General features: G+C 41.6%; 2 protein-coding genes across 9 annotated transcripts in view; both read left to right on the top strand.

Annotated features, from left to right (window-relative positions):
• LOC132906890 (nuclear factor 1 X-type) overlaps nt 1-19955 on the top strand; it is a 64646-nt gene extending 44691 nt beyond the window's left edge. For 6 of the 8 annotated variants that reach the window (XM_060959495.1, XM_060959488.1, XM_060959487.1 and 3 more), the window contains 6 exons: nt 108-248; nt 3876-4019; nt 14650-14837; nt 15471-15833; nt 15898-16132; nt 16270-19955. In XM_060959495.1, the coding sequence (XP_060815478.1) occupies nt 108-248; nt 3876-4019; nt 14650-14837; nt 15471-15833; nt 15898-16132; nt 16270-16529 (1331 nt within the window). In that variant the 3' untranslated portion in view covers nt 16530-19955. The remainder of the gene's footprint in view (nt 1-107; nt 249-3875; nt 4020-14649; nt 14838-15470; nt 15834-15897; nt 16133-16269) is intronic. The other 2 variants (XM_060959491.1, XM_060959489.1) reach the window with 2 other exon arrangements.
• LOC132906898 (17-beta-hydroxysteroid dehydrogenase 13) overlaps nt 3547-26196 on the top strand; it is a 56983-nt gene continuing 34333 nt past the window's right edge. The window contains exon 1 of the mRNA XM_060959511.1: nt 3547-3557. The gene's annotated coding sequence lies outside the window, so the exon portion shown is untranslated. The remainder of the gene's footprint in view (nt 3558-26196) is intronic.

Here is a 26196-nt window from a genome sequence, read left to right as displayed (position 1 = left end):
CACGACCAAGACGAAGATTACGACTTTAGCAAGAGAACGACGAGAAGAAGCGGATGACGTACGAAACGCGCTAGGATCCGTAACCGCTAATGTGTGTCTGGTTTCAGCGTCCATACTGCATGACCTCAGCGACATGCAGCCTCAAATAAACGCGATCAAAATAGAGCACCCGCCGTACTACTGCAGCAGCTACACCCCTCCGTCCGCAGCCACGGCCGCGGATCATGCTCAGCCAGCGGCTAGCTTCAGTGAGTTTCAAAACCTCTACGTTCGTCCTTATTTTTAGTGGATGCACACTGTCACCTGGTTTCACCACTAACTTATAATCTTAACGTCATATGTGGATATTTCGTGCGATGAATTGCAGATTAAGGAGAGGGATCGGAGTTTGAAGAGAAAAAAGGAGAGAGTCGAAGGTGTGATCGATTGGGAATTAATGGGTTAATAAAGGAGGAAGAGAGAGAGAGAGAGAGAGAGAGAAGAATTGGATAAACTGGGATTTTGAAACAGACAGAATTGGGATATCGTGATTGAAAGCGTTTCGTATTAAGAGGTTGTCGTTTGGTGGATTATATCAATTGGGAGCATTACGTTGCGGAGGACTGGTAATTGGGGACTTTGTGACTTGAAGCGGCACGAATTAAACGCGTTGTAATTCGATGGCTCCACGAATCGGAGGCCTGATTCAGAGCACCGCGAATTAGAAATTTTGTAATTTGAAACGCCATGAATCGGAATCCCTGGTATTCGGCGTTCCGTAAATCGTAGCGCGTTCATTCAAGAACTTTTCCGAGTGATTACGGTACAGTCCTAAGCATACTAAATCAACATATTCCTATTGGAAACGCTATAAATCAATCTGTTGTATTTTGAAACATTTTACACCGACGCGTTGTGATACGAAGTAGCAGAAATCAATGCCTCGTAATTCAAAGTGTGGCCGATTGACGCCTTACGTATCGAGGCGGCACGGTTCGGCGGATAGTAATCGAAGCCGGCTGCAATCTTGCCGATGCCTTTCAGTAGGTTGCATCGCGGAGCAATCGGTCGCGAAACGATGCGTCACGGAACGATGCATCGCGACGTGCGCCTCTTCCCCTCTTGCGCACCTACACACGGACCTTGTTTACCAGCCGCTGTTTGCGAAACGGCAGAATTTCACGGTATTTTTATCGTTTTTCTACGCGTCCACTAAAATTAAACCGTTCGAGGACACCGAGCAACTATGCGGAATCGCGTTTTACAGCAGCGTGCATCTCAAATACCTTCGCAAAAGTGCGTCAGACTATGGCCGATGGCAACGTTTTTCAAAACATTTTCCACTTCTCTCGCTACTATTTTAGCTATATTTTCCTCTTACAAACAATTACCAAAGCTCGACCTTTAAAGTTGTAAGTTAATTAACAAAGATATTTCCTTCTCCCTCTCGTATTTTCATTTTTCTTTTTGCGTTGTGTTAAAATTCTCCTTAGCATAAACCTGTACAAGATACGAGATATAAATTTCCTCCGCGATTTTATACAGGATAGTATAAAATATCGTAAAACATGAAAAGTTTAATGCACGCACTATAAATCTTCCTATTTAGAAAGATCCAAGACACCTCGGAAGCCAAACGGATTAAGATCGTTTTTCGTCATTCCTTTGATTTTATTACTTTGGTACACGATCGGCGTTCGATTTCTCTGAAGTATAAATGACTTGATCTCGTTAGTGATAATACATACGTAAAACGTACCATTTCACAGTGGTCACCAAAATCGAATCCAATTCTCCGAGTAGGGCTATTCGAGTAACAACAAATTCCCAGCGGTCATGGATCGAAAGATCCTTTCTTTTTTTTCTCTATTCCGTGGATTCAGTCTCATCCCGTCGGCTTATCACACGGCCCTTTGTTATCGGGATCTACTTTGCTCAGCGTTCTATAGATCATTTTCCCTATATATTTCTCTCTTTCCGTTTTCTATTTTCTTTCTATTCTCCGCTCCAACCCGGCTTTATCGCGCCGCTCTTCTACTCTCTTTCTCTCTCATTCTCCCCTTCTCCCCCCCCCCCACCTCTTAACTCTTTCATCGATCAAACGATAACCACCAGCCCTCTGCCTCTATGCACACACGCCACGAAACGGAAGTCACTGGATTGAGATGAAAAAGAAGAATAACTTCCGGCTGAAGCCTTTCGTAGGCAAAAAAGATTCCTAAAGATAGAAGGGGTTGGGATAATAGGAATTCGCGGGAGCAAAGTGTTTCTCGCGCTAATTCGAAGCTGACAAAAGTTACGTTTCTTTGAAAATCTTATCTATTTTCGAGATTCGATTGCTATCTTTGACATTAGCGGAAGATATCGCCTCGTATTCTATGGTTTCTGCTATCCGTATAATTGTCCTTCTTGATAGAATTTATCTACCGGATACTAAGGATCGTAGTGAAGATTGCGGGAGAATTAAAGTAGAAAATTCGGAACAATAACATAATAACACGATATATGTGCTTCGGTGTACTATATTTCCCTAGCGAAGGACAAAACTTGTAACTTCATCTTTGTACAACTCCTTGCATCCCCAAAAATTCCGTCGTAAAACTTTAGTCCCAAATAGCCTCAATCCACTCCTGTCCCAAACCTAGAATCCTCGACGCACCCTCAAATACCATCGCTGGCGCTGCAACCCCTCCTAGGCCATCGCATCCGAAAGCGTAAGAAATACAAATATTCGAGTCGGACGAAGCAAGAAATACGAACGTACGAGTCAGAAGGCAAGAAGACGAATACGTGGAAGGGGTTCGGGTCGAACGTTAAGACTTTCCAGCGAGAAGCACGCGGAAAGTTTCGACTCTTTGCGCTGGGAGGGTTGCAACGGCGGCGGATAGACGGAATTTACGGACAGAATAAAATGACCACTTTCTCAAGCAAAATACATGCACACACACACATATATATATATACACATAGATAGACACGCGTGTGCACACATATAGACACGAGGTCGAACGTGTATGCGAGAGGGTGAGGACGTTGGGGGTTGGGCTAGAAGGGTCGGGGGTGCAGGAAAAATTCCAGCAATAAGCATAGCTGGACCAGGGCCAACCCCGTTTCCCCCGGTTGCTCCCTTTTTATCATACATACGTTGCCTTTATAGCGGCCGCGGGACACTTGATTGACTGTATTGTCGTTAAATTAACGACCGGCGTAAATATCGTGGTGCCCCGGTGAACGAAGCTAATTTTATTGCCGCGAAACGACCGCCCTCCGCTCGAACGTGCATGCAAATCCGTTAACAAGAAGACCGTGTATTCTTGTTCTTATTGCTTTTCTTTGTTTCGTTTGCTATCCGAAGGGTCGAACTGTTCTTGACTGGGGATGTCTTTATCTTCAAGGACGATGCACGGCAAGATGGAATCGTAGCTTTAGGATGAAAAGCAGGGTTTTTGAGAAATAGAAGGAACTTCTTTGTTGCACAAGTAAATCGACGAATTTAGGATTATTTTAGTTGTCACGAATTTTTATTTTATTTTAATATAGATATAGTATAGTGGCGTAGTGTGTGAGATTATCGTTGAGTAACTCTCTCGTTAGAATGATAATTAACAAGAATCTTGTAGCACGCAATTTCACTCGAGTTGCGGTAGAATTTTCGGTTGAATATTCAAAAAGGGAAATATCTCTGTGAAAGAGAGATACTTTTACCTCCTTTGTTAGCTCGTTTGAACGAGCATACGTGGAAGAATACGAAGTGGAAACCGCGGAGGAGTGGGCGAAGTATATTTCGCTCCGAACTCCACTCTCCTCTCTTTTAACTTTTAATCATTTCATACGTAACCGCTGATCGTTGTTTAACGTTGCAGCAGTGTGTTTAACTTTACTTTTCTGTTTCGTAGGCCCACCACCGGTGCATCAGCTCATAAGGAACGACAAGACTGAAAAGCCCCCTACGGTTTCCGTATCGAGTGCGCCGACATTCTCGCCGGTGCTCAGGCCCGAGGATGGTCACCGTGGAATGGATTCTCCGCACTCGCAGACGGGTATGTGCCGATAAAAAGCGCACATTTATCGAGATTTCTCGTATCTAAGACCGTGATCATCTTTCCAATAGTAAAAATGACTGCCGAAGGCCACCTGTCCAAGTGGCTACCACGGTACTTCGAATGGAGGATCTCTCGAGATCATGATCCTTTCTTTACCACTCTGATCTTTCGTCCGAAAATTTCTCAGTCAAAATATTTTCCAACGACAAGACATTGATTGACTGAACGAGTTTGAATTAAATATGATAGGAAAGACCTCGGAAAATTTTTTACTATCTTTTGTTTTCTGTATCTGCAGTTTGATAACTTGATAACGTAGTATTACAAGGATCGCGAGGTCCTCCATCAACCGGATGATAAAAGCGAGCGGTAATTTGTGGTATCTTAACGCGTGGACTTCATCTTTGGTGCTTACATGATGGAAAAGTGGTGAGAAGGATCTCTCTAGAGACACGTGTCTCGTATGAACTGTTCTCGAATTATCCATTCTGATGTTTTATCACGTAAAAGATCTTTTTCCAAAACAAAGATATACGACAAAATTCTACAAATCTGACTATATTTCGAAAACAGTTTCTAAAGGACTAGTCGTCCGTGTACGAGTCTCTGTCACTTCCTTTCGATCTCGAATATTAGTCCAAGATATGGCGTCCATGCGTCAAGATTTGCTCTTCGTTCTCGAAAGAATATTCCTAACGATCCCTTGAAAAAAAAAAAAAAAAAAAAAAAAAAATAAAAGAAAAGAAATGAAATAAAAATATCTTGGAAGCGAGTTTTCTTTTAACATAGCATTTGATTATGGGGAGTTCACTGTAAGTACTCTGCATACTAGAATGCATACTCGCTAGACCGGAAGTACGGCTAAAGACACAAAGAACACAGAGACTGTCCGACGATGATTGCGACTTCTCGAGCCTTCAACCCTTAAAACCCGTTTCACCCCTAACATCTGACATTCCCAAATTTTTCGCTCTCTGTTTTTTTGTTCATTACTCCCGGAAGTTGCCGCACGACACAGAGTACAAGATCTTAAAATACAAGATCGTCTTGTTCCTGTGTCTCATGCGCTTCAGTACTGTCCGCTTGTTTTGCCTGACGAGTTCACTAATAAAAACGATCCTAACGTAATCGGCGAGCAACGTAAGGAGAAAACGCGACGGTTCCACGCGTCCTTTGAGAACCGGGCGAACGCCTTCGGAAGCGGAGCGCCAGAAGGATGGTACAAATGATTCCATTGGTTCCATTGCCATTTTTCGCTGCTTCCAACGCCGGTCGTCGATAAAACGATCGCAGTTGGCGTTGTTCATCGGTTAAGGGGCTCAGCGCTACGGTATAACGACGATGTATTTCGAATTTTTCGCATTTTTTGGAAATATTTCTTAAGTTATTCTCAGATCTGTAGATCAGAATTACCTTTTAACATTAAACGAATAAAGATAAAGGAAAGAAATTATCGCGTGAAATAATTGGCAATTCTGATGTCGAGTTAATTCTTTATCCTCGATTAGCCTCTTAAGCCATTGAATAGCATATGATTTATTTGGATTAGCCTGTCGTATAATATTTAGCAAGTATGGTCGATTCTTCGCGCGACTTTCTGTACACTGTACGCTCCACCACCCCGGTAGAAGCGTTCTCTCTGGCATGGTTGGGGGCGGTTATGCGTTTTTAACGTGCAATAATGTGCATCCTCGTTGCACCGTGCGCCGGGTTCCAATGCAACGTCGGCGATTTGGCGCCTCGAATGTCCAGTGTGCGATAGACCCAAACTGAGCTCAGCCAGGCATCATGTAAGTAAATCGATCACCAAGGATTGCTGGATCTCGATCCCCGCAGGACACGGCCGAGAATCGAAACCGAGTAAAACGATCCTCGAGCACTGCGACGGCCTCGCTAACCTACTTCGAACGTAGTCGAGCATATACGGAAACTGATAGAATAATCTCGTGCAAAGTAGGGTAATTGTGACTCGAGATTGCACGACGTTTTTTTCTTTCGTTTCTTCTTTATAACTGGCGGAACAACATTTACGATACAATCGTCATTCGAACGTATCTGTATTTGTTTCGGCGTACAGTGGAAGAATTTGAAACGTAAATTAAGTTTTTTAAGTCGATTCTTTAAAAAGTCTCTAGGTTGTTTAAGATATGTTGTAACGATTGGACTGTTTATTTGTAGGACAGGTTATTTCAACGAAGTTTGGCATTTGTTTAACGCGTTGACGGCCACTGTGAGCACCGGTAATCCAAGTTGCTAGATTTATGCGTACGATTAAAATGTGAGTGATTTCGCCTTTCGGTGAAAGATATATGAAATTCGCGTGGCAGCCAACGTGTTAACGATAAAATAACAGTCGATGAGTTCTATTGTCCGGTTCGAACGCTGACGATACTTTTAAATTAGGACCGAGATGCTTGAAACTAGGTTAGTGGGGCTCGACGCGACTTTTCGGCCAGTCGAACGAACCGCGAGAACGTCCAAGAAACGAACGTTGGTCCTTGGACAATGCGAAAATCCTTGAAGTTTAAATGTTTCGCGTCGTTCCGTCGTTTCGTTTCGACGTAACGTCGAAAAATTTTAAACGAAAAGAAAGAACGCGTGGAAGGTACGCTAAGAAATTAGATTTCAAAAGTTAGTGTCCTCGATTCGATTGAAAAGTAAACGTTCGAAAGGAAATTGAAGATGAGAAAGAGGCGAGGAAAGGATTAAAAGGGGATCGAGAGAAGGAGATCCGGAAGGGTAGCGAGCGGAAGTTTTCGAACGATCCATGGGATCCGTGATCGATGGCCGCGTGCAGCTGCAAACAGCCTTGCAAGCCGCGTGCAAGCCCTTAATGTTCGCGTGAAAATGACGCGTGATGATCTCTGTTTCAGTCTGAGCCCGAGCGTAGAGAGAAGCTCGCTAAACTCGACTAAAAGGTACTTTGTGACTGGTTATTGACTGTTCTACATATATATATACACTTATATATATCTATTTATATCTATATATATGTATATATATTTGTTACGTATAAATTATATAGCGTACATATGTACGTGTATACGTGACACACGGTGGACACGCAAACGTCGTGTGCGTGGGACTAGCTATTGGCGCGAACGTGTGTCAAGTTTGCGTGCGCGTAATGTTTCGAGTAAGCATAGTTTAGAATCCTAAAAGGTATCTGACTGAAAAGTCGTAGCAGAGACGAAGAAAGTAGGGGCTTGCTTAATTTCTATATTCAAGTACAAGTACGGATTCTCACATATTTGGTAATCTTCTGTTCCGATATCGGACGAAATCATTGGAAAATTCTTTTTCAGATCCTTTGGAAAGAAAGAGACAAATGAAATAACCTAGAACAGTGCCAAATTTAAATGTCCCCGAACGAATTCAGTCACGATTCACGTTCGCATTCGATCGTCCTATTGGACGGTCACGCACGCAGGTAAACGCACACGGTCGCTCCCTCACTGGCGTTTCCAGGAGCACACGTGACGAACAAACGATATGGGCAAGTGTCAGTGGCTCGTTACCCGGCACACACGCATCCAACGAAGGAACTTCCGGTTCTCTCGATGCCGCGTGTCCGTGTACGCGTATATGTACGCACATGCATCACGATGTCGTATATATACGCTCGAATATTTTTCTATATTGCTGTCACGTTTGTCATTTCTCCTTTCCAGTGGTTGTTTCTTTTTACACTCTACTGTCGTGTCTCTTCTTTTCCTTTCTCTCTCTTTGATTTCTCTATCTTTATCACGAATATTGTACGTACACGATCGGACACGCGTACACACATATATAGACACATACACACATTCTTACACAGGGACACTCGTAAATACGTTGGAACGTTTTACGAGACTTACTCACGCACTCACACCATCACTTAAGCCCCGTAGATGCTCTGTTATCGTCTATCCTTCTATTTCTCTTCTCTACATTACGTATGGTCGAATACTGCCGCCCGACGATCCGCGTCCTTCGTAAATTGCGATCGATCCTCGCGCGAAAATTCCAAGAGTTTCGTCGGAAAGAAGAGCTCACAGTTTTGAGACTCGATAAACGTATCGCGGATCGGAGATGTCTCGGAAGAGATTCCTTCGAATTGAAGAAAATCGCGTATGAATTTCAAGAGTTTACAGCCTCGATTAGTTCCAATTGGAGATTCTCTCGAACATTACGCAAGAACATTATATATTGCAGAGGTGAATCGTTTCGATCGTTAAATGTTGGAAATCTCGCGTTACCGATTCTTCGAACGTTCAACACCCCATCCTGTTAATCCTTTGAACTTGCTATTTAAAATTCCAAAATCTTCGAACATCGAATATTGAATTTTCGAGTCACCGATATTCGATATCTCGCGTCGTCGATTCTAAAAGATTTCGCTACGACTAAATTCTTAACGTTATCAACGAGCAATCCAACTGAAGAGCTCCTGAATCCCGGTGGCATCGAAATCGGCGAGCTTCCTTCACAAAGTTTCCGGCCGAATATGCATTCGTTCGGCGCGAGGGTAGGGCGCGAATCGTCGACGCAGCTCGAAATTGCACAATCACGTTCCCACCCCCGAACCAACCTTCCGTAGCACCACTATATATGTATATCTTTATATATATATATATATATATTTCTCAGTGTATATTGGTGTCTCTGCAAGCATTACACACACGCGCGCGCGCGCGCGCATACACACACACACACACACACACATCTACTTTCTCGTCGACCATCCGCTGCACACGGACACATACGTACACACGCTGGATTTCGAGGGTGTCTTCGATGCGGCAGGAGACAAATTTGCCCGGCACACACTTCCTCCGAACCCTCGTCGGCGAGTTATTGCAAATTGAAGATCGGTTGGAACGCCTCGAGTTCTGTTTGGAGGACTGCGACGATTTTAACCACCTATAACGCCAAAGTTCGTTCACATCTGAGCAAAAAGAGAAATAATTATCGATTGGCGATTTTTGATTAGAGGAACATTTTGAAAAACATAGGCGTACAATTACGTAACTTGGAAATCTCGCGCAATTACGTGGAATTAAGAACGATGAATTCTCTGGAAAATGATTGTCTGTAGAAAAAAATTATACAGATTTCTGAGATACTAACAACGAAGAAAAGTGTGAGCGTGGTGGTAAAATTTAACATCCTGCGGTATCGTAGATTTCGGAAAGGAAAGGGACGAAGAGGGAAATTACGCGAAAGGAAAGCTAAAAAAAGAAGAAGTGGAAAGATAAAGGGAGACACGTCGAAAACGAGGATAAAACGGAGAGAAAAACGCAGGAAGTATTCGTTCCTCGCGGCATGCACCGTCGTCGAGCAAACCTCTCGAATGCCTTCGCTATCGATCTCCTCCACGATGTTCGGTTCTTCTCTGCCTCAGACCACCTCTCTTATACGTTATGTTCGCCTTAATTCAATAGAACTATTGCCCAATCGCGCTAAGTGCAGTGCTTAATTTTTTCCAGCTTCTAACGGGCCATGCTACCTCTTTTCAACAATTTACTATCCTTCTGCTCGATTTACAATCCTCTGATTAGAAAAGAAAACGAAGGAAAATACGAATATGGAAATTAAGCACCGTTCTTTTCGTCGATCGAACGCAGCGTATATTCGATGGAAGAAAATACAGCGAGGCTATATATTAAAACGATCAGCGACATTATGAGTCGTCGAGACATCATAATCGATGTAGCCGCACTTACATCTGTAAACATCTTAATGTAGAAACGTAGTAAATCTCCGAGTGTAAAAGTCATTTGCCAATTAATATGTGAAATTTTGTTGGTATATCATTCTGTGAAAAATAGCAAATTGTGCGTTTCTAGAATCTACCTTCCAAATTGTATACTATAAACAATTCTTCGAGCATTCATTCTATGCTACAGAGGAAGAAACACCTCCAAATTAACATTTTATAATCCTGAACGTGGTTTCAAACTCCTTGTCTCCCTCTCTATGGCAATATAATCAAACTGGAGCACCTGATAGATTTTAAAAGCTCGCGAAATATACGTATCTCTTCCATCGAGAATACGCTAAAACGGCGCGTTCTTGTTTCGTTTGTCCCATATTTTTCTTCTATTTCTTCGCGTTTTCCTCTTTTTCCTTTGAAGTTTCCTTTCTTCTTGTTGTTGTTTTACCAGTTCCCTAGTTCTCGACGCTGTTGTTATGGTAGTTGTTGCACCGTGTTGACTCCATCGTTGGTTATTGGTTGGTTTGATGACCGTCCACATGGAAAATGCTTGTTTCACGCGCGATACGAGCGACTTTTTTTTTACTGCATTCCCTGCATAGAACACCGCGGTATTACGTCGAACAATCGATTGCCGTTCAAGTGTCCACGAGCTTTGTTCTGTACGGTGCGCGAGCCCTGTGCGATTTATTGGTCGTTTCCATTACTCGCTTTTCCTGTATTCTTTCTTGCGTACTCTTTCTATTCCATTTTCCTCCTCCAAGATGCACGAACATTTAATTTTTCAATCGATAGATTTCGCTGTAACGAAACACACGTATGAAACTGACGATTAGAAAGGAATTATGATACGATCCTTTTTTCTCCACGTAGAAAGTTTTACGCGTGTTGATCTTCGCGAGACCTTCGAATATCCAACTTTTAAAACTTATGAACGACCTTTCGATCTTTCGATAAACATTTCGGCGAATTAGAACGACCTACGTTGTAAAGATCGGCGACTTGGATTTTTTTAAATTGCGAAAACTAGCGTAAAAAACTAAAGAATGCCGAATATGACTGAGAAACTAGTCTTTCGACTGCATGACTTGTTAAACCACGATGAAACACTGGCACCTCTCCACTTTACGATCAGCGAAGTTTCAACCGGGTCCGGACGTTAGCTAGAAATCGTAGATGTCGTGAAACAACTCTGGACTTTGTCGTTAGAAATAGAAAAAAGCTTTCCTCTCTCAAAGAACTCGCCGTCGAGAAAGAATAGTACTCTACGGATTATTTAAAAACAAAATAGTAAAAGAAAATTGCAAAGCATTGTCGAGCAAAAGGATCTAAACGATCCCTTTCCACCCTCGAACGACCGAGCGACAGAGGGATGGAGAGGGACGGGAGAGAGAGAGAGAGAGAGGGAAGAGAAAGGGCGGAAAACGAAGAAAGTGGACTAATTCGAGGGTCGTGTTTGTCCACCACAGGGAGATCCCCGAGAAATCCACCTGACGTCTGATTGCGATATGGTAAACCGCTGCGTCACGAGGAACCAAAAACGCAAGAATGTTCTATGTTAGCCCATTATGAGAATTGTTATATACATATGTGTGTTAGCATTCGGTGTTGCATCTCACATAACTGTTTAAATATACCCATGTATACAGTAATGAACAAAAGTATCGGTACAAATCAGATTTTCCTACAAAATCCTCTCTACGTACCTATACGATGTCCCAAGGGAATCTAGTGCCAATACATACTTTTATTCGTCACTATATATACAGATACATATATGCGTGCGACAATTATTACAGATCGATACGTATGTATGTGTATTTGTTCGATGATAATCACCAGCCATGCTGATAACTATTACGATTAAAATGGATGTATATATGTATGTGTATTCGTAATAATTGTCGCGCCATTCTATATAGCCGCCTGCAGCTGTGTGCACGATTGTTCGCGCAATGCTGTCGTTGGTAGGCGTGCTGACCGTTTTTTCCTTTTTTTTCTTTCTTTCCTTCCTTTTGTTTACTCGTTCGGTTCTCTTTTTCATTTTGGACGTCGAGGTGGAAGGGCTGCCTGTTTAGTTTAATGATTCAATTTCTGGCCGTTTGCTGCAACACCGTCATTGTTCGAAGAAGAATGGAAAAAGGGGAAGTATCAAAGAAATTGAATCAGCTGAATGTCTGTTGTAGTTTCGATGGCCGCGCGAGAGATAGATTTTTCGGTTTCAGTTGTTCGTTTTGATTATTTTTACGCGTCGCGTCGTTTGGACGATCGACGAAGCTTGCGCTTTCAGCCATATGGTACAGCCATGGTCGAAAACGATTCAAAAGCGAACGATTTTCTACTTCCAAGGGTCTAGATAAATTCCAAATAGAAAAGAAACGTTGATATTACGTACAGGGACGTAGGTACGATCGATGCCAGACAAGTGTAGAAGTACTCGTGTCTGACTTAACACGAACCCATTCTACTGCCACTCCAAACATCGTAATATATTCTCTTTACAATTAAACTTTTCCCATCCTTTGCGCGCTCTCGATAGAATCTCTTTTACAAACTATCGAACCATTTGAGTTCTGAGAATTGCAGAAATCTATTAAGTTGCACTTATATCTCGGCTAACGGTTTACTTCCTCGTTCGAATAAAGCATGGAATAATAAAATACGAAGTAGTAAAACCACATGGAATCGTTCATACTTTGACAGACAATTTCTAATCGTGTTTCTACGATTCGACGATATCATAACGTTAGTTACATCTAGGAAAAAAAATTGTATCGCTTTCGCGCTGTATCGCACCGACGACTAAAACGCAATCCCCACAATGCATCCCCCACGAAACTAACCAAATCGATAATTCTCTAACCAAACTGGTGTTTTTATATGCCTCTATATGGAAATAAGTACACTCTACGATATTCCTGTTCACCTGTGTATGTATAGTAACATATGTGTATAATATCTATATATGTATATTTTTCTAACGCCCCCGTTTGCCTGTCCGTCTGACTGACCTGTCTGTTACCGATCAATCAAACCAGAGTGAAAAGAAAAAAAAAAAGAAGGAGATAAAAAAGCGAGGATCAATATTTAGCCGACCCAGTCCCTGACCCCGTGCATTTCGAAGCGTAATTCGAACGTAGTCGTTTAAAAAATCGGTCGAGAAACATCGACTGGAACCAGAATGATTATGAGATCCGGGGCTTGGAAACGGACAGACAGGCAGACAGACGGACGGCATTTCTCGCTAACTGCGTAGTACCGGTCTACCTGGTAAGCTAGCTGTCGCTGTCTGACTGTCTGTCTGTTTGTATGTTCGTCTGTGTCTGTCTGTCTGTCTGCCCACCCTGTTACACCCACCTGTTCACGTATTACTACTTTTAAGGGTACAGCCTCGAGTCCGGAATAAAAGCTCGCGATGGAAAATATGCAAATCTTTCCCTCGATGATGATACGTGATACGACGATAAGATAATACGAACCAGAGAGGGGTATAACGATAAAACGTAAAAACACCCGGACATTCTGGTAAAATGGAATTCGAAAAGATTTTCGACAATTTTCTAAAGTTCTCGAGACTGTACTCACGTTGAACCGTGCACACCATTATATTATCTCTATTTCTCACTCACTGTCACACGGCTAATGCTCTGGGTATGTCGTATGCTGGATGGATTAATTAATTCATTGATTGATTAATTGACTTAATTAATTGACTTGATTGATTGGTTCAATTAATTTCGAATCTTGATTGAGACTTGACTTGTTTATTGCTCTACTTATCTCTCTCTGTCTCTCTCTCTCTCTCTCTCTATCTCTCTCTATGTCGTATTCTATATTGTTGTTGCGATGTTGGTGTTGTTGTTTACCATATACATATATATATATATATACATACGTACATGCATATATATCACCGCATATATATGTATATCATTGTATTGATGTTGATGTTGTTGTTACCTTGATGTTTTTTTGATGTGTTGTTTAATCGTTGTTATCTTGCTGTTTGATGTTTGTTGTTGCACTATATATCTATATATATTCTCTACATATACCTATTATATTCTCTATATACATACATGTATATAACCGTGTTGACGATATACGTGTGCGCGCGTGCTCGGCGACGAAGAAAATTTACCATGGAATTGTAGAAAGATATATGTATATATGAAAAATAAAACCAAAGAATTTATAAGAGGAACGTGTACGCGCGCGAGCACACGTACACTGGTATATAAATACATGTACATTTCAGCCAGCCAGCCTCACGCTTGGAGTGCCTTATATATGTGTATATATATATGTATATATATATACATATATATATATATTGTGTGTGTGTGTGTATATATATATATATATATATTTAACACGATCGTTATAGTTGGTCGACCCCCTACCCTCGGAAGTACCACTAAAACCACCCCCTAACAGACTCGCAGCAGCAATCGTTACCTCTGTTTGCTCCCTCTTCTGCTAAGCTCTCGCGTGGCGGGCTCCAACTTTACTAACGTTCTCCGCATTAACAATTACCATTACCAAACCAGAGTGAACAACGTGATTGCCCAGAGACCGGCTTTACCTAATCGCCCAAATTATTCAACGTCTTTCGCTTCTATTAAAGTTCTTCCTCTAAACGGCGATAACAATAACGCGAAAGCTATGTACGAAATAGAGAGAAGCAAGCAAAACGAAGAAGAAGCAGAGGTGAAAATAAAGGGAAAGTAAAACGCAAATTTCGTCGGAAGATCTTGTTAACGAAACAGAAAGAAAGTAATTCGTTCGTTGGAGAACGAAGGAACGAAAAGTGGAAGGGGATGCAGAAACGGAGTCGATTCGGGGAAAGGAATTCGAGTCGAATTTAGGGGGTGGTTTCACCGTGGCCTTGGCCACGCAATCGGACCATGACAGTGGTGAATTGTGTTTCAGGATTGCACTCTCCGCACGAAGGACTGGCCGGTGGTTCCGGTCAAAGTATGTCCGGGCTTGCCTACTATCAACCGGAGCACCCTGCCTCCACGGGGGTGGTCAAGTATCCCGAGAACGGTCACGACACCCTGTCGGATTTCGTGACGTTCGTCTGCCAGGAGGCCGAGAATACTCAACAACTGCCCCAGGTAGCTTCCGGATCCTTTCTCAACCCGCCACGTTGTCCGTTGTCGTAGACTCGAGCCAGGGAACACCGTTCGTTACCTTCGAGGGGACGAAACGGACAACGGGGCGGTTCTTCTCCGACCTGCGTGAACGTCATCCGTGTTCCAATCGCCCTGGATTTTTCGAATTCAATTTGTCGTTAGATTTATTCGGCGGAATGGATAAAAATTGAAATGGTTAATTGGAGAAACATGGGGATATCGTTCGGTGGAAATTCAGAATGCAATTTCGAATGGAACGTCCGACCCCACGTTTGCGATGCACCGTTATTGGCACGAACTTCTTGATATTGTTACGAATCCAAAGAAATAGCTACATGCGTTTTAGGTAAATCGACGATACGATCTATTTTAAAATCCGCGAATCTCGCAAACGCGGGTTTCAACGCGATTCAATCCTTCTAAACGGTAAATGACTAAATGAACGAATCGATAGGTAAAAATTGAAGAGATCGGTTAGAAGGAAAGAACGAATAAGATACAAAGAAAAGCAAAGTTCTTAGTCCGGTAGACCGGGAGTGCGAAGTCACAGAAAACGGGGTGAATGGATCACGCGCGGGTCGACGACGTTGATCGGTGGGTGTGTGGTATTTCCAGGCGCAGCTAGCCGGACCCCGCACTGGCATACAAAAGTTCTCACAGTATTATCCGAGCTCGATGCTTCCGCCACCACCTCCGGCCCCGATGGCGAGGCCTGTCGCCATTATAAGGTCGACGGGCGAGCTGACGGCTACGAACTCGAACTCGCCCCCCACTTCGTCCACCTCGCCCACGGACCCAGCCGAACTGGCATCCAATCAGGAGCAAATGGCTGCCGCGGCGGCGGTCGGACTGGTCAGTTCCGGTTGCCAGAGCTCCGTCGATCCGGCCGGAAGAAAGAGCCCTGCGAGGATCCTCGTTACCGCGCCACACACCAGCCGGGAATACACCTTTGCTCACTTTCACTCTCAACCCGGACAGGTGGGTTTATTTTCGCGAAGAAATAATAATGTTGCTTCAACGTGCTTCTTCTTTCTGTCGACAGCAAATATTCACGTATCCTACCATCAGTTCGATGTCAGGGGTTATTTCCCCGACGAACCTCTCCTTATTTTCGTCGCCAGTTTCGGTGACAAGGCCGGTGGCCACCCAGAGATCGGTCTCTAACGTGCCACCTCGCTGGAACACCGCACCGTTCATCAATCTCGAGGACGATTACAACATGATCGCTCCGATCATCACCGGGACTGCCAGCGAACCGCCTTCCACCATGGACGAAGGTGAATGTAACTTTTGTATGTTCCGATCGAAATACGTTCAATTTCGTATCTCCGGTTAATCCTTGTCGTCTCTTCCTTCGAAATCTCAGTTAGCCTGTAATTGGAAATAAACCGTCGGAAAAATCGTGATCTTGCAGACCGATACTTCCACCCGGTGCATGCGAGCAGCGTGGTGGACAAGAGCGGCGCTGGTAATCTGATGGGCACAGATCTGGGCGTGGCGACGGACCCGACATCGCACCACCACCAACAACAGTCCCAGCAAGCTCAGCAACAGCCTCAGCAGCAACCTCAACAACAACAACCACCACCACAGCAGCAACAGCAACCGCAGCAACAGCAGCAGCAGCAACAAGTGATGCAGGACAAGAGCGGCAGACCGAAATCTCCCCCGTGACACTGGAGGCTTAGAGCGGAAAGCGTCGAGAAGCTCGCATGTTCCACGGGGTCGTTACATACCGGCGCATACGATAATTACCCTGAGCCGGAGGGGAATCGCCAGGATTCCTCGTGTCGTGTTCAGCTTCGCGACCTAAGCCTGCGGAGAATCGAGTGCCTGAGAGTCTGATCGTAGTTTAAGCGGGCCACGTCGAGGGAACGTTCGAGGGCGCTTCCGGCGAACGGGCTTCCCCGCCATTGCTCTGTTGAGAGGGGGTGAACACCGGGGTTAGGTCCTCGCTATGCGACCACTCGGCCCTTCTTCACCCTCTGAGGCTCGTCGGCGCCTTTCGTTCTTTCTCAATTTTATAACTTGAGAATTTTTATTTCTCCTCTGTTTATTATTTTACTTCGAAAGATTTGATTAGCGATGGACTATGCGTAGTCTAGCGAAAGGTACTTAGTCTACTTAGGAAGTTAATTCCACTTGTTAACTGTAGCTGTAAAAAGTGTAGATTCTGTTAAAACATGAATTCGCGCGTTTATTCGTTCTTACGGCTTTGTAGCGTTTCGAAAGGAAAGGAAAAAAAAGATCGTCTACGGTGAGAAATTTCATTTTCCTGCAAGGAACGAAGGGCATTTTTCGTCCTCGGGGGGTTAGCGTTTCGGTCAATTATTACTTCCGCGCCACCGGAAGCGTCGTTCTCCTCTCTCGACGCGCCGTTAATTTCTAACTCTTTCTCTTTCTCTTCTCTTTCTCTTTCTCCTTCCTTCTCTCTTTCTCTTAAGCGTACTCGGTGGACGTGAGTAAGAACCCCTCGTTTCGTCTCCTAATTGAAACGTCGCCCGATCGTCGTCGATCGGTCCCGTCGACCGATAAAATTCATAGACGATTTAAACTCGAAGAAAGGAAATAAGAAGAAGAGAACGAAACGAAACAAAGACAAGAGAAGAACTGCGGGAAAGAACAGAAAAGAAATGAAAATACCGGTAGTGTATCGTTTTCCACACGATTTTATAACGACTGTCTGTTTCCTATTCTTCCTGCTTCGAGACCCTTCCGGAACGTGTGTTTTTCTACATACACGCTCGTGGTATTTTCTAAAATTATAGAAGACGTTAGAATAGTTGCGTCTATGAGATAATACGAAAAATGAAAAAAGCAAAATACGACGGATGAACGAAAAAATATAATCTGTCGTGCTCTTCGAGAAAGGGTTTAACGACAAGGAGAGAACGAAGAGATTGAAAAAAAAAAAGAACTTTCTAGTGCCAATTTCGTAGTTTATAAATATTATAACGAAATTATAATTTTCTATTATATTTTTTTATAATATTTATGAAGGAACACAGACACGTATATACGTACACACACGTACACATGCATGTTTAGATAACACGTGAGCAGTCGAGATAACGTAGTCGAGATAACGAGAAAAGCTTCTTCTTCGATGATCGAGAAACGGACATTTTTAAAATTAATCTAAAGAAAATTAAGCGAATACACGTATAAAAGAAAAAAAGAAGAGGATAGTAGGTAGAGAGAAGGTCGAGAGGGTTCGATCGACGAGTATCGGCTCGAATAGAAGCTAATCGGTCCACGAACCACAAATAATAATATTAATTATAACGTTAATAATAACGATGAAACGATAATTGATAACTTTATAATTGTATCGTTGATTAATCGCCTAATGCTCAGACTAGTGCTAACACTAGTGAAAAAGAAACACAGAGGAAAGCGAAAAAATAAAGAGGACGACTAGTTGCGCGGACTAGTCATCAGAGGCTGAGAGGCTGCTAGTTAGAGATAAAGTGAATATTTAATATCGATTACTATTGATAAATTAAGCAGTTAACTAAGTAAAAAGAGAGTACGATTTATTTCACGATCGATGATGATTAAGCGATATAACGGCGCGCGTGAATAAGAGGACGAAGATGCAAGTGAAACGGAAGAAAACGAAGAGGAAGAAGAGGAGGAAGAAGAGGGGAAAGTCGAAGAAAAAAAAAACTAGAAAACGAGACTATAAAAAGAAATTTCGGAGAAGAGAGGACGATGTTTCGAGATAGTGAGAGATCTATAGTTATTATACTACTTAGGAATTTAGTGTAACGTCGCGCAATGATAAACGAGATAACGTAACATCGAACTCGACGACAACGAAGGTCCTAAACTATAATATTGTATATTGTCCAAAAGTGCTTTCCGTCGACTGTACGTTAAATGAGGGTGTCCGACGATGCGGAGCGAATCTGTTTTTCTTTTTCTTTTTCTTTTTTTCTTGAAACTTGACTCTTTCGCTGCCAACTTTCAAGAACCAAGTCAGCCACGATATGTACTCTATCTTTTTCCAAGTTCTTAAAGGCGTATAATATCGTTTTCAAAAATATTCTAAGAATCAAGAAGGAGAGAAATTCTGATTCTGACAGCGTGAGGGTTGAAAAGCAAGCACGAACGGCGACTTGTCCACTTTATAACCCCTAGCGATAGCGATTCCCAAGGAACTCCTTACGTGAAATGCGTTTGATATATTCGCTAGGCGACCAGGTAGTTTTACGAGACGATTCTTCCTGGGTTGGTGTAAAGTTTCACGAGAATCCCTTTTGTTTTTTCTCTCTTTCTCTCTTCGAGTAAGATTGAAAGGGTGCGCGGCGTTCTTGCCCATTAGCGACGACTGGATCCGACGATCGTGCAACTCGATTAACTCGCGTCCCATTCGTCACTGTGATCCTAAAAAGGAAAACAAAAAAGGGAGACGAAAGTTGTACGTTGTCACGAGCGGTTGCTTTTAAATATTAGTTCGGTTTTGTTCCGTTCCTAGCGTTAATTACACAAGAAATAAGACGGCGATCGTTCAACGCCAATGCTTCAATTTTTCATTCTATCTCCTCCCCTGTCCGTTGGTTTTTATTATATTTGCTCGCATATCTCTGCTTTTATGTGTCTTTAAAAAATTAATATTCGTAGGCGACTAACGCTGCTTTATAATCCAGAGGTTTTGTTACGAGTGACTTGTTCGAGGTTTGATCGTTCCGCTGTATTATTATTAACTTGTCGAAGATACAGTAGACTTTCATTTGTTAGAGTAAGAGGTTAAAAAATTCATCTTTAGATTCCCATTTGATCTGAAACATTGAAATTGAAAAGAGAAAGGGTTCAGGATCGAGTCGAAATCGCGATTAAATGGGAAGAATGGAGGCACCCTGTCAATCGGTTCGTAGTGATAGTACAAAGAACTTGAGACTAGCAATATCGATAACTAGCGTTAGAAGAAAGAAAAATGAAAAAAGAAGCGTAACATTTACACAGACTCGAGTTAAAGAAATTAAAGGGAGCGATACGATGCTACTATTCCTATAAAAATTGCTTCTTACCGCTACTAATAATATTACGAAGCGACGATAAATACCGCTGCAACTATATTGTTAATAACTACGAGGGGAAGAAAAACTACTACTATTATTATAACTACTACTGTACAACAATTACCACCACCACCATACCACCATCGCCATCAGCACCACCACCAAAAGAAGAAAAAATAGAGAAAGTCACTTATCACCACAGTACCACCACTACTCTACCACTACAGCTAATACTATTACTACTACTGTTACTACTACTACTACTACTACTACTACTACTACTACTACTACTACTACTACTACTACTACTACTACTACTACTAATACTGCTACTACTACTACTACTACTACCACCACCACCATCGCTATTACTATAACTACTATTGCTACTACTGCTGTTACTACTACTACTGTTACTACTATTACTACTATTACTACTACTACTAACACTATTACTGTCACTACTACTGTCACTACTACCACTACTGCTATTGCTACTGCTACTATTACTATTACTACCGTTGCTACTATTGCTATTACTACTAACACTACTAGTATCGCTACTGCTGCTGTTACTGCTACTACTACTATTACTAACACTATTACTACTACTACTATTACCACTACTATCACTACTATCACTACTACTACTACTACTACTACTACTACTATTACTATCACTACTACTGTTATTGCTACTATCGCTACTACCACTACTACTACTACTACTACTACTGCTGCTGCTGTTGCTGCTGCTAACACTACTACTATCACTACCACTGCTACTACTACTACTACTACTACTATTACTAATTAATAACAACGCTATTGTAAGGTAAACTACTACTATGTTACCGCTACTATTAATTATTAACTATTAATCGTAAGGTGGAAGGCGACCGCATACAACTGTTACTATTACACCGCCTATTTCAACTACTAAGGCGCGCCGTGTGTTATGGGAGAGGAGGGGCGCTGCTATTGCTGACTACTACTAATTCACACACTAACTAAACTACTAATCGCTTTACGACTACGGTTACTACGGAAGAATGATTCGTTAATGTAAAAAAAAATATATATATATATATATATTGATCCAACGCGAGACGAATAGGTTACGTTAAACACGCACGCTCAGGGTGGATCATCCTTGGTTTTTAGATGAAAATAATTATTGTTCGTTAAGTCGTTGGTATTAAAAGGGATGCAAAAGCTTTCTAATTACACCTTTTTGAATAATTGAAGGTTTAATCGGATGTTTTCTCAAACAAGCGAAAAGATTTCGTTGATGGCAAATTTCTATTTGAAAGTAAATCCATGCTTGTACCGTAATACGAACGATTTAGAAGAGGGTGGAACACCCTGGCCATTCTTAGTTGTTACGTCACGCACAGGGGTAGAAAGACGGCCGAATTCATCGATCCTAGATCCGATCGATCAAGAATTTCGCACACTCCGTTCGAATCCTTCACCAACCACCCTCCACGAATTTTTTTTCCCAAAGAAGGATTTGTCAATTTCTTGGACGTTTGAAAGAAATATCGAAAAAGTTGAATCGCTGGATAGATGGGTAGACACGGTAGAAGATCTAGAGCTTCCTTTGGGGGTGGTTCGCGTGAGGTGGTCGAAGGGATCGCGATAGCTGTATAAAGAATTTTAATACTTTCGTCAATGCCAATTGGGACTTCGTGCTCTTATTTTGTTAATGAAAGATGGGCGGGCACTCGACGCCGATTAATAATAAGAGAAAAAGAAAAATTAAAAATTTCACGGGGAACTATAACAAAGCGAAACCAGGGTGGTTCGGGATACGTATATTACCGTAAATGGACTTCTTACGGTAATCTTTTTTCAGTTTAATTCGCTAGAGTTTGTACGAGATTTTTCGAAATTGATGATCAGGAATCACGTATCGACATATAAAACTAATCGCTGTTTATATAAAAGTAATAATTTGATACGGTGGAGAAATTAGAAAATTGGATGTTGGACGTTTCGAAAGTTCCTCTTCGTTAACTTTAACGTTATAACATTCTTTTTATTCTAACAAGGGTGATTATAGGATGTAATAATTTTATAAAAGAATATTTAAGCATAAAACTTGGAAAATACGTGATTCGAGGATTATCGACGTACGATTTCGAGAATGCGAATAGAGTAGAGTGCCAATTAGGGTAGAGCGATTACAAAGTAGTATTAGGTCTTCCCGATAGGGTGAAAGGTCGTGGTTAGGTCGGCTTCCGAGAAAGAATTCACGACGGAAGATTTATTCTTGATCCATATCGAAAATTAATGGAAATGTTAAATTCGAATGCAAATCGATACTCTCGAATTCAAATAAAACTTTTATTCAAAAATTCAAATCCTTGAATTCAGATTCCAAGGAGAATTTACCACTTAAATTTCTAGTTACAAGTTTCGAAGTTTCACGAGTACGTAACAGTGGACTTTATGCGAAAAATCTGTTTATTGGAAAAAAGAAAAGATAAAAAAGCGAGGAAATTAAGAGAAATCTTTCATCGTAGCGCCTGGTGACCGCTTGATTTCGCGATTAGTTGATTCGAGAGTGTAGCCAACCGCGTTTCCGCTCAATACGACGACGTCTGAAGAACGTCGAGCTCGCGTCGCGCCGATCTCTCTCGGGGCATCCACAGAAACATTTTCTATAGCGTCTCGAGCTGCCTTGAACCGAAAGTGCATTAAAAAATCGTCCGCACGACAGCCGATCGGAATTCATTGCGGCTGGGATCACGATTCCAACACGAAATACAAAAGAAAAGAGAAAAGAAAAGAGAACGTGTGGGAAAAAAAAGAATTAAAAGAAACTACCCTTAATTCTAAATAACACGTTAGTTAAGTATTTTGTATTTTATAGCGATTGTTGTGATATCGACGAGGATCGAACGATAGCAGTTATGTTTTCACACGAACGAATTATTCGAATGTTGATCGTAATGATAACTTAGAAATAATTGCCTTGTTACGAGTGAAAAATCCGATATTTCGCTTAATCGTAGCTAGTAGATAAACTATTTAATTGCATATCTCGCGATAATTTGTAATTTAACTAGCAGCGTAGTAATTTATTAAGAGAGTGATAATTTGAATAGTGTGCTATTCGAACGCTAGAGAATAATTTCAACCCTCGAGATCAACGACGCTTTCCCGGATACTTAATTCCATTCTATATAATTCATTTTCGACTATACCAACTAGTATTAACCTATCAAACCTTTCCACGTTATTTCTCCGAGGAATGTTCGCACGGTGATTAAACCTTTACTCGATTACGCTCTTCGCTCTTCCTTTTGACCCTGTTATCGCTACCCCTGAACGCCTATCCCTCAATACCATTTATAAAATACCAACGACGCGACAAGAAGATTAAAAATAGACTATAAACGAGGAAAGGTTCGACGAAAGTGATCCTCAGCCGCAACCGGAACTTCCCATCGGCACGACAGTGCGCACGAGGACTTTTTCTACGTAAGATAGAATATTTCTCTAGTAGAATTTGGGGGCGGGGGGGAGGAGGGTTAGAAGGAAAGACGATAGATGAGGGATGTTTTTCTCGCAGAACAGGCGAGGGAAGCTTAATTACGCGACTGATAGTCGCGCGTCTCGATCGGGCGAAAAAATCGGGTTCGAGGATGAAGAAATATCGACTGGATATCCCGGGCCACCCACTGTGGCAATTCACCTCGAAGGTGGATCGGTCAAACGAAAACAGCGATTCTTCCGTCGAACTCTCCGCAAATCTCGACGAGGAAACTCTGTGCGAATGGGAAAAAATCATCGAAAGTCGAGACGTCGTTACTTTTCGGGCAATTAAGCGTTAAAGAATTAAAAAAAGGGGGGGGGGCAAGGAAAGAACAAAGGAAAGACGGTGGATCGTCTGCGTAGAATTTAAGCTTGCGGGGGACTGAAGACGTATAATAAATTATATATATATATATATATTTATATATTATCATATATATATAGATAATATATATAATATATATGTATAAAACATGTAAACGCGTAGCTAACGAACGATTAACTTAGCGAGCACTGATTAACGAGACGAGAAGAAAAGATTGTTTTTGATTCTTCTTTTCTTGTTTTTTTCGTTGTTGGGGATGTGTGGTTAGGGGGTGTGTTGCGAGAATTCAATAGATGAATATAGAACGCACGAGCATGCGAAGTGTAAGTTCAGCTACGAAAATAACGATAACAATAATATTAATAATAATAATAATAATAATAAATAATATATATATATATTATAAAGTTTAACGGTACTTAACGACACACTGGTAATTGTAAACGACGAGAAACAGCGATGAGTAACATAGTGCGATTATTACTACCTATTATTACGGCAATACGATGATATACATATATTATAATGATGAAATACAATGATATATTTATCGAATATTTATTAAGCAAACGAGAATAGCACACATTGTGTAGTATCGGTTGTACAAAGTAGGCAACGAGGCGAAAACACGCGAGCGATTTATTTCGTTTTTCAAAGATAGTATCGAAACTGTCAGGGGTCGTCGAGGCTTGGCGCTGTTAGGAGGTCGCGATTTTCATAGTTTTATGTCTCTTCTGATTTTAAAGATAGACATTCAAATATAAATTTATAATATACGAATTTGGAATATTTCATTTATTCCACCGGTAACTTACAACTTTCTTTCGCCAAACGCACAATATTCTACACAGCGATTTCCGCTTTACATGCATGACCGTCGTTTTTCTACTATCGAGAACTCCTAGTTTACTCGTGTGCGACTCTTAACGGTGCAAACCGAGCATCCCCGAAAAAAGCGAGCAGGCGACTAAAGAGCACGAAAGACGCGACGGGAGGAAGAAAAAGAAAGGGAAGAAAGAGGAAGCCGAGAACGCGAACGTTCGATCACCGACGACGGTGGTCGGAAGCTCGCGTATATTTTCGTCTCACGATCCTTTTTTTACGATTGTGAACGAGGTTCATGTTATATATCAGGGATTAGACTAAATAGTATAACGATACGCTGCGAAGGAGGTGGCAAGAGAAAAACGCGACAGAAAGGCAGTGAGCACGGCGAAACAGCAGAGAAACGTCAAAAGATGAAACGAATGAAATGAAAAATGAAGTAACTAAATAAAGGAAGAAACCGAGGATGGTTGGCCTTTGGGAAAGGCAGAGCGAGGGAGAGGGCTGTGACGAAGGTGGTGATACTGACAAGTGGAAGAGTCAGACGCGTTAAATTAGATTTCTCTATTCAAAGAGTGGCTAAAGAGATTTTAATTATTCGATTGAGAAATACGCTCTGCGAAGTAATTTTTTTTTTTTCTTTTTTTCTTTTTTGTTAATAGAGAACTTTGGATTCCCAGCTCTGTTGAATTTCGCTGAGACAAAAATACGTATTAACGATAATATATTTCAGTATTTTAATCGTTTTGGTAATCGTTTCTTATACTTGTTTCTACGTGTATATATGGACTATCGGCCATTAACATTAAAACAAAGCATAGATCTAGCGTTGATATAAAAGAACGATCGGCATATCTATTATTACTTGTAACGAATTCGCAATTTTCCTTTCAATTCAGATAGTTAGGAAAACGAATTCACGGAAAACCATTTCGAACAGCGTACGTTAATGAAGATCTCTGTTTCGATTTATACTCCTTGTAATTACGTTTCTCCAAGAAACGCCCGAGGAAACGATAAGTACGGCTGACCAGCCCTCTTTCCATAGAGACGATCGATCATCGAATATTAATGCTTAAGAAAAACCAAAGTTGTGATAAGCGTGGCGGGACTCGAAACCATGCACGATATCGAGGAAATTTTTAGAGGATGGAGGAGAAACGAGAGAAAGAAGGGGAAAAAAGAGGAAAACGGAGAAACGAGCGATCCGGGGTGCGTGAAACGACCTCGACTCGCGAACGGAGCTGGCAACCCTCCGACGAAGGGACACTGACAAGGGAGAGGCTTCTTTGTCACCTTACCGCGCCAATTATACGTTGTGTCCATACTGTCTCAATTAATATAATGTATTATATTATATATATAATATATATTATATATATATATATATATCCGACAATATTGATTATTAAAAATTCTTAATATATAAAAGAGGAGAAAAAAGAAAAGAGTAAATGTGAATGTTGGCCGAAAATTTATCCCCCTTTTGAGTTGTTCCAGATTTCAATTTTATGCGTCCGTATATAGTTTCAAGTATGTTGCTGTAGTCTGATTTTCAAAGATATCGATCAAGATACATATTTCAAGATCTTTTGTACGTTTTATTGATTTTCATGACTATTCT

Source organism: Bombus pascuorum, chromosome 5, assembly GCF_905332965.1.
Source record: "Bombus pascuorum chromosome 5, iyBomPasc1.1, whole genome shotgun sequence".
Taxonomy (NCBI): domain Eukaryota; kingdom Metazoa; phylum Arthropoda; class Insecta; order Hymenoptera; family Apidae; genus Bombus; species Bombus pascuorum.
Note: the sequence above shows the minus strand (reverse complement) of the source record. Positions and strands in the feature narration are given on the sequence as shown.